The 13416-nt window shown below is 49.5% G+C and overlaps 1 protein-coding gene across 3 annotated transcripts in view; it reads left to right on the forward strand.

The window, feature by feature from the left end:
• Positions 1–13416, forward strand: part of phldb2b (pleckstrin homology-like domain, family B, member 2b) — a 65289-nt gene that overhangs the window by 11608 nt on the left and 40265 nt on the right. For all 3 annotated transcript variants that reach the window (XM_048266350.1, XM_048266351.1, XM_048266352.1), the window contains exons 4-6: positions 1341–1523; positions 7669–7788; positions 11484–12772. In XM_048266350.1, the coding sequence (XP_048122307.1) occupies positions 1341–1523; positions 7669–7788; positions 11484–12772 (1592 nt within the window). The remainder of the gene's footprint in view (positions 1–1340; positions 1524–7668; positions 7789–11483; positions 12773–13416) is intronic.

Raw genomic sequence — 13416 nt, forward strand, 5'->3', positions numbered from 1 at the left:
TGTGTGTGTGTGTGTGTGTGTGTGTGTGTGTGTGTGTGCGCCATTCAGAGACAGCACTAGATGTTTGCTAGATGTTTGATGTCTATACTTGTGGCCTCATTATCACTGTCACAATGGGAGCTGGAGGAATTCAACCCCACTGGCCTGCAGGAAATGAAGGAGGCAGCTCGTCATGTGTGTGTTAGGAAGAGGGAGCCCAGGATACTTCCTCCAGCAGATATAAAGGGAGTGTCCCACTCACTGATGGACATGACGATTATTAAGTGCTACTGTGTATCCAGAATAGTCGCAGAGAATATCAGGTCAGACAGAGCTGTGAGTGTAACAGAGGAGGTCGAAGTGAGTAGTCCCCTGACACTCAGATGCAGTGACATGTGCGTCATTGTTTCCCATGTTTTGAGCTGTAGTGACGTGCAGTGTGTGGGTATCAGTGTGGAAATGTTGAACTGTCGGGCTCTGATAGTTACACTGACACAACACACACGAACACACACACACACACATGCAAACACACATGCACATGCACACATACATAGACACACACATACATAGACACACACACGCACACACACACGCACACATACGTAAGACACACACCCACATATACACACACACACATGCACACACGCACACACACACATATGCAAACACACATGCATAAGCGCACACACACACACACACACACACACAAACCACACAGTTAATTTCCACAGAGCAGAAATGCCAAGACTTCCAGTAGTTTTTCCCCTCATGGTAGGCCGGGATCAGCTTTGCTCTTACATCATTGTAATGGGAGCCTCTCAAGCCCCAGGCGTTCCCATGCTCTCCCTAATGAATGCCAGTTTGAACCACTCAGAGCAGAGACGTTACTTAAAGCAGCCATGTGCGTGTGCGAGTAGTTCACATTCCTGTCATTGCAACATATTTAATATCAGTTAAATACGTCATACTTATGTGGATAGATAAACTACATAAAGATACATTCTTTAGATCTAGACTGATTAAAACTCTGGCTCATATTTTAGGGTCAGACAAGTTTGTAAATTGTCATACATGACTCTAAATATGATCTTGGGTGGAACTCAGAGTGAACGTGAAGAAAGGAGATATGACTGATAAGGGTGCTGTGCATAAGTCACACTCCATTATGTGTGGTGACAGTGTCCCCACAATATTTTCCGACCCAGATCCTGTCACCACATCGTCACCACAATTCAGATTCACTTGGCTCACTCCAACATCTCACCCTGCTGTGGAAAGGGCGTCTTCTGTCATGCTAACTGTGTCCTCGGTCACCAGGTGTGACTCGTATCGGGCGTAACTGTGTCCTCTGTCACCAGGTGTGACTCGTATCGGGCGTGACGACGCCCCTATATCTCAGGACATCACCATCGAAGGCCCCGGCATCGAAGCGGAGCACTGTCTGATCGAGAACCGGGGAGGAGTCGTGACCCTTGACCCCTGTGGTCACTTGTGTTCCCTTGATGGCGTTCCGGTGATCAAACCCACACCTCTCACACAAGGTATGTCACGTCCTGAAGCATCTTTTCTTTGCTGAAGTTGAACTCAGTGGCCTTCGTATCCACGTAGACCATGCTGGTCTAAGTTACTGATGCCACCTACTGGTAATTATTTGTAGTGTGACAACAGTATGACTTATTTACACTCTTGAGTTGTATTATTTACACACACTTGAGTTGTATTTATTTGTGTGTGCATACTGCATGTTTGTGTGTGTATTTTGTTGTTAAATGACTGCATACATGTATGCATGAGGTAAAGAATTTGTGAGTAAGTATGCGGTGATCGTGTGATTGTTGAGTGACGAGTGTGTGTATGCATAGTCTTGGCGTGACTCGATCTGTGTGTGTGTGTGTGTATGTGTGTGAAAAAGTAGGATTTACGAGCCTGGGTCGACAGTGCACAATGTTCCTTTTCCAGCAGGACCCTGGTTTTTCACTTAATTAGAGATGGGGGTTTGGACTGGCTGTTGTCTGCTATGCCGCTGTGACTCACAGCTTCCAAGGAACTGCCAAAACAGAACGAGAGAACGGACTGGCACTCCACGCGTTTCTACTTCCCTCACATATCCTAACTTACTTTATCCACCCTTTTAGCCGTCATTAAAAACCTAAACTACGGCTCTCTGGTTCGTTGGCACTGTTCCATCGCGGGGGTTCTCACGGTGGAACCAGTCGAGGAAACACTTAACTTATTTGTTCTTCCACTCTCACTTATGTGGGGTAAACATTTACAGTGTGAGTGTGAATGTGTGTTGGGGTGTGCTGTGTGTGTGGGTGGGAGTGTGTAGGAGAGGTGCAGCAGGGAGGAGGGGAGAGGTGCAGCAGGGAGGAGGGGAGATGTGCAGCAGGGAGGAGGGGAGAGGTGCAGCAGGGAGGAGGGGAGGGGGGCACAGAAAACAAGAGAAGGAAGGAATGAACTGGGAGGAGGAGGATGGAAGAAAGAGAGAAGACAAACAGAGAGAGGAGTGATAGCAACACACAGTAAGCGAGTGAGTGAAGGAGAGAGAGGATAAGAGAGAGAGAGGGAGAGAGAGAAAGAGAGAGAGGATAAAAGAGAGAGAGAGAGAGAGAGAGAGAGAGAGAGAGTGGAGGGGGTTGGTAGAGATCGATGAAGTCAGTGAGTGAAGAGATCATTGGTCAGTGAGTGAAGTAGAGAGGATAAGAGAGATAGAGGGAGAGAGAGAGGGAGAGATGGGGAGAGAGAGAGAGAGAGCTAGGGTGAGAGAGAGAGAGGGAGAGAGAGAGGGAGAGAGAGATAGGGAGAGAGGGAGGGAGAGTGGAGGAGGGGGGTTGGTAGAGAGATGGAGGGAGTTTCTGACGTGTTTGCAGGGCAGTGGCAAGCGTGTGCTGTAGGGTGCAAACAGACGGTGTGAAATGGCCATAACCCTGAGGCTAATCCTACAGGCCTGAGATGCTCCGGGTGATTTAGTCTTAAGCCCAGTCTAGACCAGCCTGCCCAGACGTAATCGCACACGTTCTGCTGTGAGTCCCCACTCTTCAGCACCTCTCCAGGGTGTAACAGTTGGCTCTGTCCGAGCACTTCCTGTAACTGTGCTCATGTCATACAACTCATCCCATCGAGTTTGCGCTTGCAATCTTAATTATTCAAATAAATATACCATCAACAGGTTCTTACAAACCTCCAGTGTGGGAACATTGTACTAGTCAGTTTTGTTGTTGGGGGTTGTTGGTATGAATAAAGTTACTGCCATTCAAGTTGAGGAATAGTTTTCCAGCTGACCTGGTGCCCCACTGCACACTAATGTGAACAGATGAGATTAACAAATGCCAAATGCCAAGAAAACTCGCAGTTCTCAAAACGCTCCTCATTCATTTATTCAATCACAGAATGCATAGGCTACTACAGAAGATATACTCTGTTAATTGAGATGATGACCTAATTGGTGTGAAGAAAACAGTTTCACTCACCATAAAAACAATCCATCACAGCCCTTAGTCTATTCAGCAAGTTGTGACATGTTCGATTGCATATTTCAGGTCGAACTTTAATGTAAATGTTTAACTCAAGGGCAAAACACTCATTGGGGAGCTGTCACCGGTCTAATGCTCTGACTGGCTTGAATGCAAAGGTGCCCCGGAGATAGGCAAACTGTGAGACAAAGAAAAAGTGAAGGGGCGGAGATTAAATAGCCGAGTTTAGTAGTCTTCAGGCACAGACGCCGTGGCTCGACCGGCTATAACAGACTTCAGGAGTGAAGAAGTGTTTACTTTAGTCACGGAAAATTGAATAGCTATTGCTCTCTCATTTCGCGTATAATACAGAGGGACGATAGTCGAAACGGTGGATGGACCTGGGCTGAGCGAAAGTTTTTTTAGCCTCCTTTTCAGGGCGCGAGTCGGACGTTCATCACTGAACTGAGCGTTGCCTCCATTCAGCCCGAGGTGTGTGCAGGACCAAAAGGTAGGACTGAGGTCATCAAACTTTGGGAAACTCGTCAAAAATAATTGCACTGGTTGTAGGCTACGCGTTTGTTTCAACAGCAGATGCTAACTCCATTACTGCTCCTGTGGAATTCAGTTCGAAGTCACTGTAAGGGAAGGTTAGTGATTTGGCAGCTTCAGGAATCTTTTAATTAGCCTACTTGGAATTTCGTGGCAGACACCCTGTACTGTTGTCGCCAGGTAGCTACTGATTTCATGCTGCTCCAATTCCCTCATTTTCAATCTTTTTTTATCTAGCTTATTGGATTCTTCAGATAACTCTACAGCGGTGCTCAGAATAAAGCCGAATAACTTTAAATGTGTCGGTATATTGTTACCCTGTAGCCTCGCACTGAATACCTTTTTGCAGCTTGATAGAATGTCAGAATAGGCCCACGTATGGCATGCTGTTTTTTTTTTGAAGATAATCCTTGCGCAAGATCACCTGAGAAATAATTTGGTTGAAATGGTTCTTTAATCCTAATGCTTATAAACAATGTGCTGAAAATGTGGAAAATGGGCTGAATCACCGGGTCACGTGCACGTGTTTTAAGACTAGCTACTCCAGCGCGGACAGCAAGAGATGGTCTCTCTACACGGCTGTGCTAGAAAAATAATTGTACGGGGTTGAAGACAGGTTAACACTCTAAAAAGGTAATTGGCCCATTAACGATATAACATTGGTCGTTTTTTATTTTTGAGTAAGTGATGTTGAAGCCTAGCCATATTTTTTATTATGATTACTCTTCTCGTTCTAGCCTAGAACAGTTCATTTTGAAATGACAGATACACACACATTGGCAGACAGATAAAGAAAACACTCAAGAGGACATTTTGGTTGGTGTCTCTGCACAACATCGAGGCCTTTAGGCCTATTAGTGATCACTAGATCAGTGCCCAATAAAGTTGTGAGACCTTGTGTATCCATTACTGGCTAAATTGTTGATATGAAATAAGAGGATGTTACCCAAATCTTTATCCAAAGATGTCCTCACAGGCAAAAGATGCCCCACACAACAGACTAGTTTGCAAAAAACAGCATGCACATTTAATTAAACAATCAAAGCATGTCATAAAGCCTTAGCAAAGGCTTTGATTTTATGCGTTTATGAGATAGCATTTATAGTTTTAACATGTGGGTTTGCTAAAGCAGGAAATAAGAAAAGGAGTTATAAATAAAGTTATAAACTCTTTCTATTTTTCCATATGAAAGATCACAAGAAACAGTCCGCAAGTCTTTGTAGAGAGAGGCGTTAAATGTCCTGAACTCCTCCCCCATGTTTGCTGTAAGTGGGGAATGTGTAATGGACCTGTTAATCATTAGACAGAGAGTGGTGGACACATTTATTTATTTATGTCCTACTCTCTCTCTCTCTCCTCTCACACACACACACACACACACACACACCGACTCACTTACACATTCACACAAACACACTTACGCATACACACACACACACACACACAGACTCACTTACACATTCACACAAACACACTTACACGTACACACTCACACAAACACACATACATACATACATACACACACACACTTGTGTATGGACACCTCGGGTGCACCTCTCTTGCGGTTTGTCTATTCCTGGGAGCGTGTGTGTTCAGTAGGCCACAGACTAAACACCCTCCTACTCACTGGTCAAGCCTTTTTTCTTCTGAGGTGTGTGTGTGTATGTTTGTTTCTAACCTCACCATGTGTGTGACAGATGCATACCTGAACTCGTATTCAAGGTCCATCCGTCGAAGCCATTAAAAGTCCCATCATTTCCTAAACCCAAAGGAACTGACTGGAGGTTGTTGTCAGATGCAGTCAAAGTTTGACATCGTCCTTTGTGGGACAGGCTGGTGCAGGGTCCGGTACACCCAAGAATGATGGCTCGGCTACAGCAGTGACCACTCTTTTTGCTGATGGCACTCTTTTTGCTGATGGCTCGGCTACAGCAGCAACCACTCTTTTTGCTGATGGCTCGGCTACAGCAGCGACCACTCTTTTTGCTGATGGCTCGGCTACAGCAGTGACCACTCTTTTTGCTGTTGCTGTGTGCGCAGAGCCCACATCCCTTTATGTTTCTTATGTCTCATTCCATCGAACTACAGATCCGTTACCCGATCTGGCAAACTTACATAGTGCGGTTATAGCCGATAGAGGGCTGCGAAGCGAATGCAGAAGTGCCGTTCACCCTGTTACAAGTTGATGAACCACTGAAATGATTTTAAGGTACAAAAAACTCTTTGGTGTTGCTTTAAGATAAGAATTCAGTTCACTCAGTATCTGTCTAGCGTGGCTCTGCCTCACATACCAAGCCTAGTGCAAAAATCCAGTCCAGACCCTTATCCCACAAGCATGCCAGAGCTCTTCTCATCTTGGGCCATCAGATAAAGATGTTTAGGGTCGACCTCTGTCATCGGATCATGATCTCGTACCCTAGCAGCGAAAAGCCCAAGTTTATCCTGCTATGACATGGTTTACGGACCTGTATATCAACACTCTAGAACAGTCTAGAACACTCTAGAACAGTATAGTAACACTCTAGAACAGTCTAAAGCCTGATTGTGGAGCAGCAAAGCAGCAAAAACGTTTTTGTACCACTCTGGATGATAGAAAGCAGTCAGAAGGAGTGTTCTTTACACAGCTGGAGAGGAAAGTACATCATGTTATTTTGCACATGCTAAGGGCTGTATGTGTGTTTTTAGCAATGCTGTCTTTCCACCTATTCCTCAGCCCTGTCGGAATATTTTGCCGTTAGACGTAATGCACATAAAATATATTAAATATGTATAATGATTTACACACAATTTTCTACTGCTGAATTGGATCCATTCGTGGATGTTTGTTATCAGCCTAAGAGGCATCAACCTCAGAAACAGGATTTTTTCGGGGGGTTTGAGGAGAGGGAAAGAGGTCTCGAGTTTGTTCCATGATCTGTTTTTTCCACATCCAATTCTTACTGGGCTCGTGCCGAGAGCTGCTCCTCAGTGTCCGGTTACATTTTTGCTGGAAGCCGGCGAACGCTGCGACACTGAGCTGTCCGCCAGAGTTACGGCGGCAAAGAGGAAGACTTCATCACGCAACTGCACATCACGCGAGTCCACATCTCGCTTTATCAGTTAATTCATCTTGCTCTGTTTTACATTCTGATTAAGCCATTTGTTCTCAGCTAAACGTGTTGAAAGGGAAAGGTAACATTAGCTTTGGAGAGGAGGGAGTTGAATGTAAATTGCGTTTGGCAGGTGAAATGACTGTTCCATTGTGGCCATCTGTATGCTGTCATGCTAGACTCGCCCCCCTCCCCCCCCACACACACACACCAGTAGGCTCGGGGCCCTTAGATAGACTACAGGGAAGCGACTGAGAGAGATGGAGTTTTACGGGTCACCCCCCCCCACCAGTAGGTGTTTAGACATCTGTGGTGCCGGTGGTGTATCTAGGAGGGCATGACCCCAGCGTCGGGTGTAGTGCCACTATTATTCGTGTGAATTGATGGCGGAGGCAAACAGGGCTCTGTAATGAAGCTGTACCTCACAGGAGCTGTTGTCGTGGCGATGCCAGCAGACTGTATAGCCCCACAGCCAAATACACATTGTCTTAAAAAAAAATATAATGTGTTCCTCTTCCTGTTTTTGTGTATGTAAAGTGTGTGTGTGTGTGCATGATTCTCACCCCTGTGTTTGTGTACCCCTCCCTATCCAGGCTACTCTCTCTGTCTGGGTAAATCCTACTTCTTCCGCTTCAACCACCCCGAGGAGGCCAGTCGGATGAAGAGCATGCTGCCGCAGAAGAGCCCGGTGTCCCCGCTGGTCTACAGCACAGGTGAGTTGCCCCAACCGCCACCTCATTACTCACACCTGTCCACTTCCTCGCGCCCACTACACCTCAAAGGGTCAGTCCAATCCAGATTCATTGTGTCTCAAAGGGTCAGGCCAATCCAGATTCATTGTGACTCAAAGGATCAGGCCAATCCAAGGTCAATCCAGGTTCATTCATTACGCCTCAAAGGGTCATTCCAATCCAGATTTGGGCACGTTTATTTAAATGCTTTATCTAAGAGTTCTATTGTGAATGCACTGAGCGGCACAGCTCATGCCGGTGATATGGACCGAAGGGCAGTGGATGTGGGCAAATGAAAGAAAAGTTAGCCGAGACAGGAGGAGCCGCTTCTGTGAACTCCACAGTGGTCTGAATATAGCCCAAACAATGAGAGAGGTGAGTCCACTCCTTCATAATAACATCTCCTTCAGGCCCCAAACCTTTCATTTAGATCCATGTGAGCCTATAAATATATTTGTGTTATATATGTGCTATATATGGGCAGAGATGCAAGCATACCTACTCAACCCATCTTCTGCCCCCGTCCTCCTAAAAAGGAGTGCAATCCAGGTTAAAATGGGCACAGGAGAAAACGCCCTGGCCAGAAGGATCGAACGAAGCACAGCCTCAACTCTTGGTCACACAAAAAAAGAGTTTTCCTGTAGCATGATCTCTTACACACCCTTTGATGTGTGTATCGGACCTCAGGCAGCGAAACTACTGGGAGCACCCCATTCTCCTCACCACCTCTGAGCATGCAGCCCCCTATGGAGAATCCCTCCTGTGTGTGTGTGTGTGTGTGTGTGTGCGTGCGTGTGTCTGTGTCTGTGTGTGTGTGAAGGTTCAGTTACAGGTGATGGCCCTCCCCACCTCGGCCCCCACCTTGTGCACAGACAGGTGTGTCATTGGACACGCTTTTGAAGCACTCCCCCTCTCACACACATTGCCCGCGGCCTGTGTCGGCGCAAGGCTCTCTGTGCATGCCAGAGCCCTGTATTGGCGCAAGGCTTTCTGTGCATGCCAGAGCCCTCCTTCAAACGTGTTAAACTGTCTTGTTTGCCATCTCATACGGATGGAATGCACACCACTTCAGCAGGCAAACACACTCGTGCTTAAACACACACATGAATGCAGTTGTACACACTGACACACACAAGAAATACACACACACTCCTATTGTGTACATAAACACACAATTGCTTGCACAGAAATACACACACACACACACACACACACACACACACACAGGTAGACCCGAAACATGCACACACCCGTAATTACACAGGAGCACATAGGCGCACAGGCCCTAGCCGAGCCAGCTGTGTGTGTGTGTGGAATGTTCCCTCTGCCTCTGCGCTGATTGCAAATGTGGCGTGCCTGCCGTGTGCGTCTGGTCTGATTGATGTGTGTGAAGGTGTGGAGAGCGTGAGTATATCTGTTCCACTGCCTCTCTGGAATGTGTGCTCCATGTAAACAAGCTCTGTGCAAGGTCTGGCACCAGGCAACACAGAGAAAAGCACACACACACACACTCGCTGGCTCACACACCACAGACGCACACCATGTGTGTGAAGTGCATATAGATCTTTGGGTCATCTGGCCGTGAGGTCCTCTTTTGTGGTCGAGGGAGGGCAGCATCTCTTTGTTGGTCGATGGTCTGGTTTTATTCAGGCCCAGAGAGCTTATGGACCGCAGGGCCGTGTGGACGGCAGGCAGCCAGGCAGGCAGGCGGACCTGTAAAGATTGGGACCTGCTCTTGAATGGATCCTTCAGACTTTCCCTTGTAAGGGTATGTGCAGCAGCTGTGCTTTAAGAAGGTGTGTGCTGTGTGTGTGTGTTGGTGTGTGCTGAGTGTGTGTGTGTGTGCAGGCGATGCATGCTTGTGCCATTCTCTCACCTCCTCAGTAGGCCTTGTGATATCTGTGCGTTTCTGCTCTAGTTCTTCTGCTCTGCATAACCTAGAGATCTCCCTCTGATTCCAGCCTCACTACCTCACAATTTTCTCTTGCCAAATCAGTCATACAAGGTATGGAGGGAACATGAATAAGACACAGGAATAAAACTATGTGTAGACATACTGTAGGTGTACATTATATCACAGTTTCAACACAGAAACATAATAATACATATATATATATATATATATATATAGTACACATACATATACACACATATGTGTGTATGAGCCTGCTTGCTTGTTTGTGTGTGTGTTTGTTGATATGTGTTTGCTTGTGTGTGTGTGTTTGTTGATCTGTGTTTATGGGCAGTGTGTGTGTTTAGGCTCTCACATCTCGATTCTCCCTGCTTTGAAGTCTTGCATGAAGGATCTCTCCCCTCTCTCTCCCCTCTCCCTCCTCCTCTCTCCCCTCTCCTCTCCTCTCTCCCCTCCTCTCCTCCTCTCCTCTCTCCCCTCCCCTCCTCCCCCTCCTCTCCTCTCTCCCCTCCTCTCTCTCTCCCCCTCCCTCTCCTCTCCCCCCCTCTCCTCTCCTCTCCCCCCCCTCTCTCTCCCCTCTCCTCTCCTCTCTCCCTCTCCTCTCCTCTCTCCCTCCCCCTCCTCTCCTCTCCTCTCCCCCTCTCCTCTCCTCTCCCCTCCTCTCCTCTCTCTCCCCCTCTCCCTCTCTCTCTCTCCCCTCTCCTCTCTCTCTCCTCCTCTCCTCTCTCTCCCCCTCTCCTCTTTCCCTCTCCTCTCTCTCCCCCCCCTCTCTTCCTTACACACTTCACACACACTCCTCCCCTAATCTCTAAAGATTGTTATTTTATTTTCATAGCTGAGCTCATTTGTTTTCCCGGTTCCATATCTCTAATTTTATAATCTTTTTAAAACTGCCCCCCCCGCATCCCTGCAGGTCCTATTTCAGCCTGTTTCAGCCTCACACACACACACACACACACACACTCTCTCTCTTTCTCTTTCTCTCTCTCTCTCTCTTTCTTTCTGTTTTTGCCAATCACTTTTTTTGGCTCCTACTTTTACTTTCTCCCTCTGCTATTCTCCTCTCTCTCTCTCTCTCTCTCTCTCTCTCTCTCTCTCACCTCCTCCTCCGGGCCTGAAGGTTCTTAGGGAACATGTGGCAGGAGGTGGAGTGGAGGTTAGACACTGGGCTCTTTCCCTTATCACAACAGAGTGGCTGGCTTGGCTTGAGGGCGAAGGAATAGCTCTGTATCCTTGAGAGTGGTCTGAGACTCTTTCCCCCACCTCTCTTTCTCTCTCTCTCTCATCTATCTTTTCATTTCATTCCTTTTTCCCAAAAGTAGAAGTGATTTCCTCAAGCGGTGTTGCCAGTTCTCTGCTGTTTTTAGACACAAGGGCTCGGTGTGTGTGTGTGTTTATGTTGGGCCTGAGACTTGGTGAGAATGGGCTTGTGGGTTGTTTGAAGGCCCTGATGCGGGTGTTCAGGCCAATCTGGGCTATAAAAAGATCAGTCACAGGTAAAATCGCCAGAGCAATTCTCTCTCCTGCAAGATTGCATTACGGTAATCCGCAGTTACTAAATAAGGATGTTGGCTCAGGATGGCAACATTCTTCAAGCAATTTGTGCATTTCGAGGCAAAAATAGATGTCAGGAGGACAAAGATGGGCAGGTCTTTTACTTTGGATTACATTTACTGTTTTTACTGTGGAAAATGGTCATCACACAGACACAGGTCAGTTGCCCCTTTAGAGTATTTAACTAATGCTTTTCTTGTGACCCCCCCAGACTATCTGAAGTTCAGCAGTGACTACAGTAATGTGGTCGGTGGGTCCAGCACGCGGGGCATGCGCTCGGCGTCGGAGCTGCGTGAGCTGATGGACACTCTGCAGCGTAAGAAGCAGGCCCTGGAGTCCAGCCTGCGGACCAACGGCGACGCCAGCCCGTCCTACTTCAGCATGACCCAGTCGCCGCTTCACCCCGCCCCTACCAGGAGCAAGCCCAAGAGGCTTGCACGCCGACCGCCGCCCTGTCCGGCCAAAGTGCCCGCCCACTCCACCAGCAGCATGCCGCCGCTGCCGTTGCCGCTGCGCGATCGACCCTCGACCCGTCGCCGCTGCCTACTTCCACGCCGATCTTCGGGCGCTAACCCGTCCCAGGACAACCTGCTGTCGTCCTCCTCGTCCAGCGACGGCGGCGGCCGGCGTTCGGGCCACTCGGGCTCCTTGCTGTCCATGTGGAACGGATCCTCGTCCTCGTCCTCCGCGCCCGACAACGCGCTCCCTCGGCCGCCAGCAGGGGGCGGCAGCGGTGCGGCCAGCATGCCCTCCAGCCCGCGGCTGGGCAGACGCCACCTGGCGCCGGACGGCTTGGCGTCCTCGTCCTCGGGCCGCAGCAGCGGGGGTCTGGAGCCGACGCCGCGCCACAGGAAGTACTCGGCCGGCTCGCTGTCCGGCATGGGCGTGGCGGGCATCAGCATGAGCTCCCACAGCCGCTCGCTGCCCCGTCTGTACCGTCCGGCCGACGCGCAGCAGCAGCAGGCGCCCCTCAGCCTCCTGCCCCCGCGCCGCTCCTCCGCCGCCTCGTCTGACGCTGCCCACCAGAACGGCCACGGCGAGGTGGTGTCCATCTCTCTGTCGGCCCGGCCCGTGTCCAAGCGCAGCCTGGTGCCACCCGACGTCACTGTGCCCTCTGCGCTGGCCGCCGCGGCAGTGGTCATCTCGCCCGCCTCCTCCTCCTCCTCCTCGTCCTCCGCCAACGCCGCCGCCGAGTCCACCACCAGCCCCCGCCAAGCCAAGAAGATGAGCCTGACCTCCACCAGCAGCTCCTGCTCCGACCTGGACCCCCCTGCCCGCCCCTCCCCGTCCCCTGCCCCTGACCTGGGCTCCGGGCCGGCCGGGGTGGCCCTGGGGCTCGGGGAGAGGCGGACGTCGTTCGGGAAGGCCGGGCTGGGTCCAGCGGGGGGCTTCCGGGAGAGGAAGGGCAGCATCAGCTCGCTGAGCGGCAAGGAGGAGCTGCAGGACTACCACCAGCGGCAGCGCGACGAGAGACTCCGCGAGCAGGAAGTGGAGAGGCTGGTGAGTGTGGCGATAGCCGCGGCCGCTCCTTTCACCCTCTCCTGCTCCAGAAGTCAGTGTGTGGAATGATGGAATGTGCGTGTGATTGTACAGGCTATTTCAGGAGCCAAATAGGTTGCACCTGAGGTAGGCTGTTCAAGTCTATTGTCTATTGTGGCTTTTGTATTCAGGAACAACTCTCATGACCCAGGCAAAGATGAACGAGTGAGTGAATGAATGAACAAGCGAGTGAGTGCGTATAAGGACTCTGATATGAGGATAATTCATGGCTGGGATAGTAATAGGACTTAGTCATTATACACAGAGACAGTCCAGACTCTGAAAGCATTCTTTTGGTGAAGACGACTCTCCTCGCGAGCGGCGAGCCAGTTATTACTTAGTGCCCAGGAATTCCAGAAAGAGAGAGAGAGAGAGAGAGAGAAAGAAAGGGAGGGAGGGAGGGAGGGAGGCAGGCAGAGAGGGACAGAGGAAGAGGGAGAGAGAGAGAGGGGGGGGGGAGGCCAGAGAAGAGAAAGTGTCCCACCTGTCTCAGCATTAATCTGGATCACTCCCTGGAACATTCCACCAGGCAGTGTAGACCACACGGCCACTGGACCACACTAATGCTGGGTGGTGGAGGTGGAGGGTGGGATGGGATTGATGTT

Source organism: Alosa alosa, chromosome 16 (genome assembly GCF_017589495.1).
Source record: "Alosa alosa isolate M-15738 ecotype Scorff River chromosome 16, AALO_Geno_1.1, whole genome shotgun sequence".
Classification (NCBI taxonomy): domain Eukaryota; kingdom Metazoa; phylum Chordata; class Actinopteri; order Clupeiformes; family Clupeidae; genus Alosa; species Alosa alosa.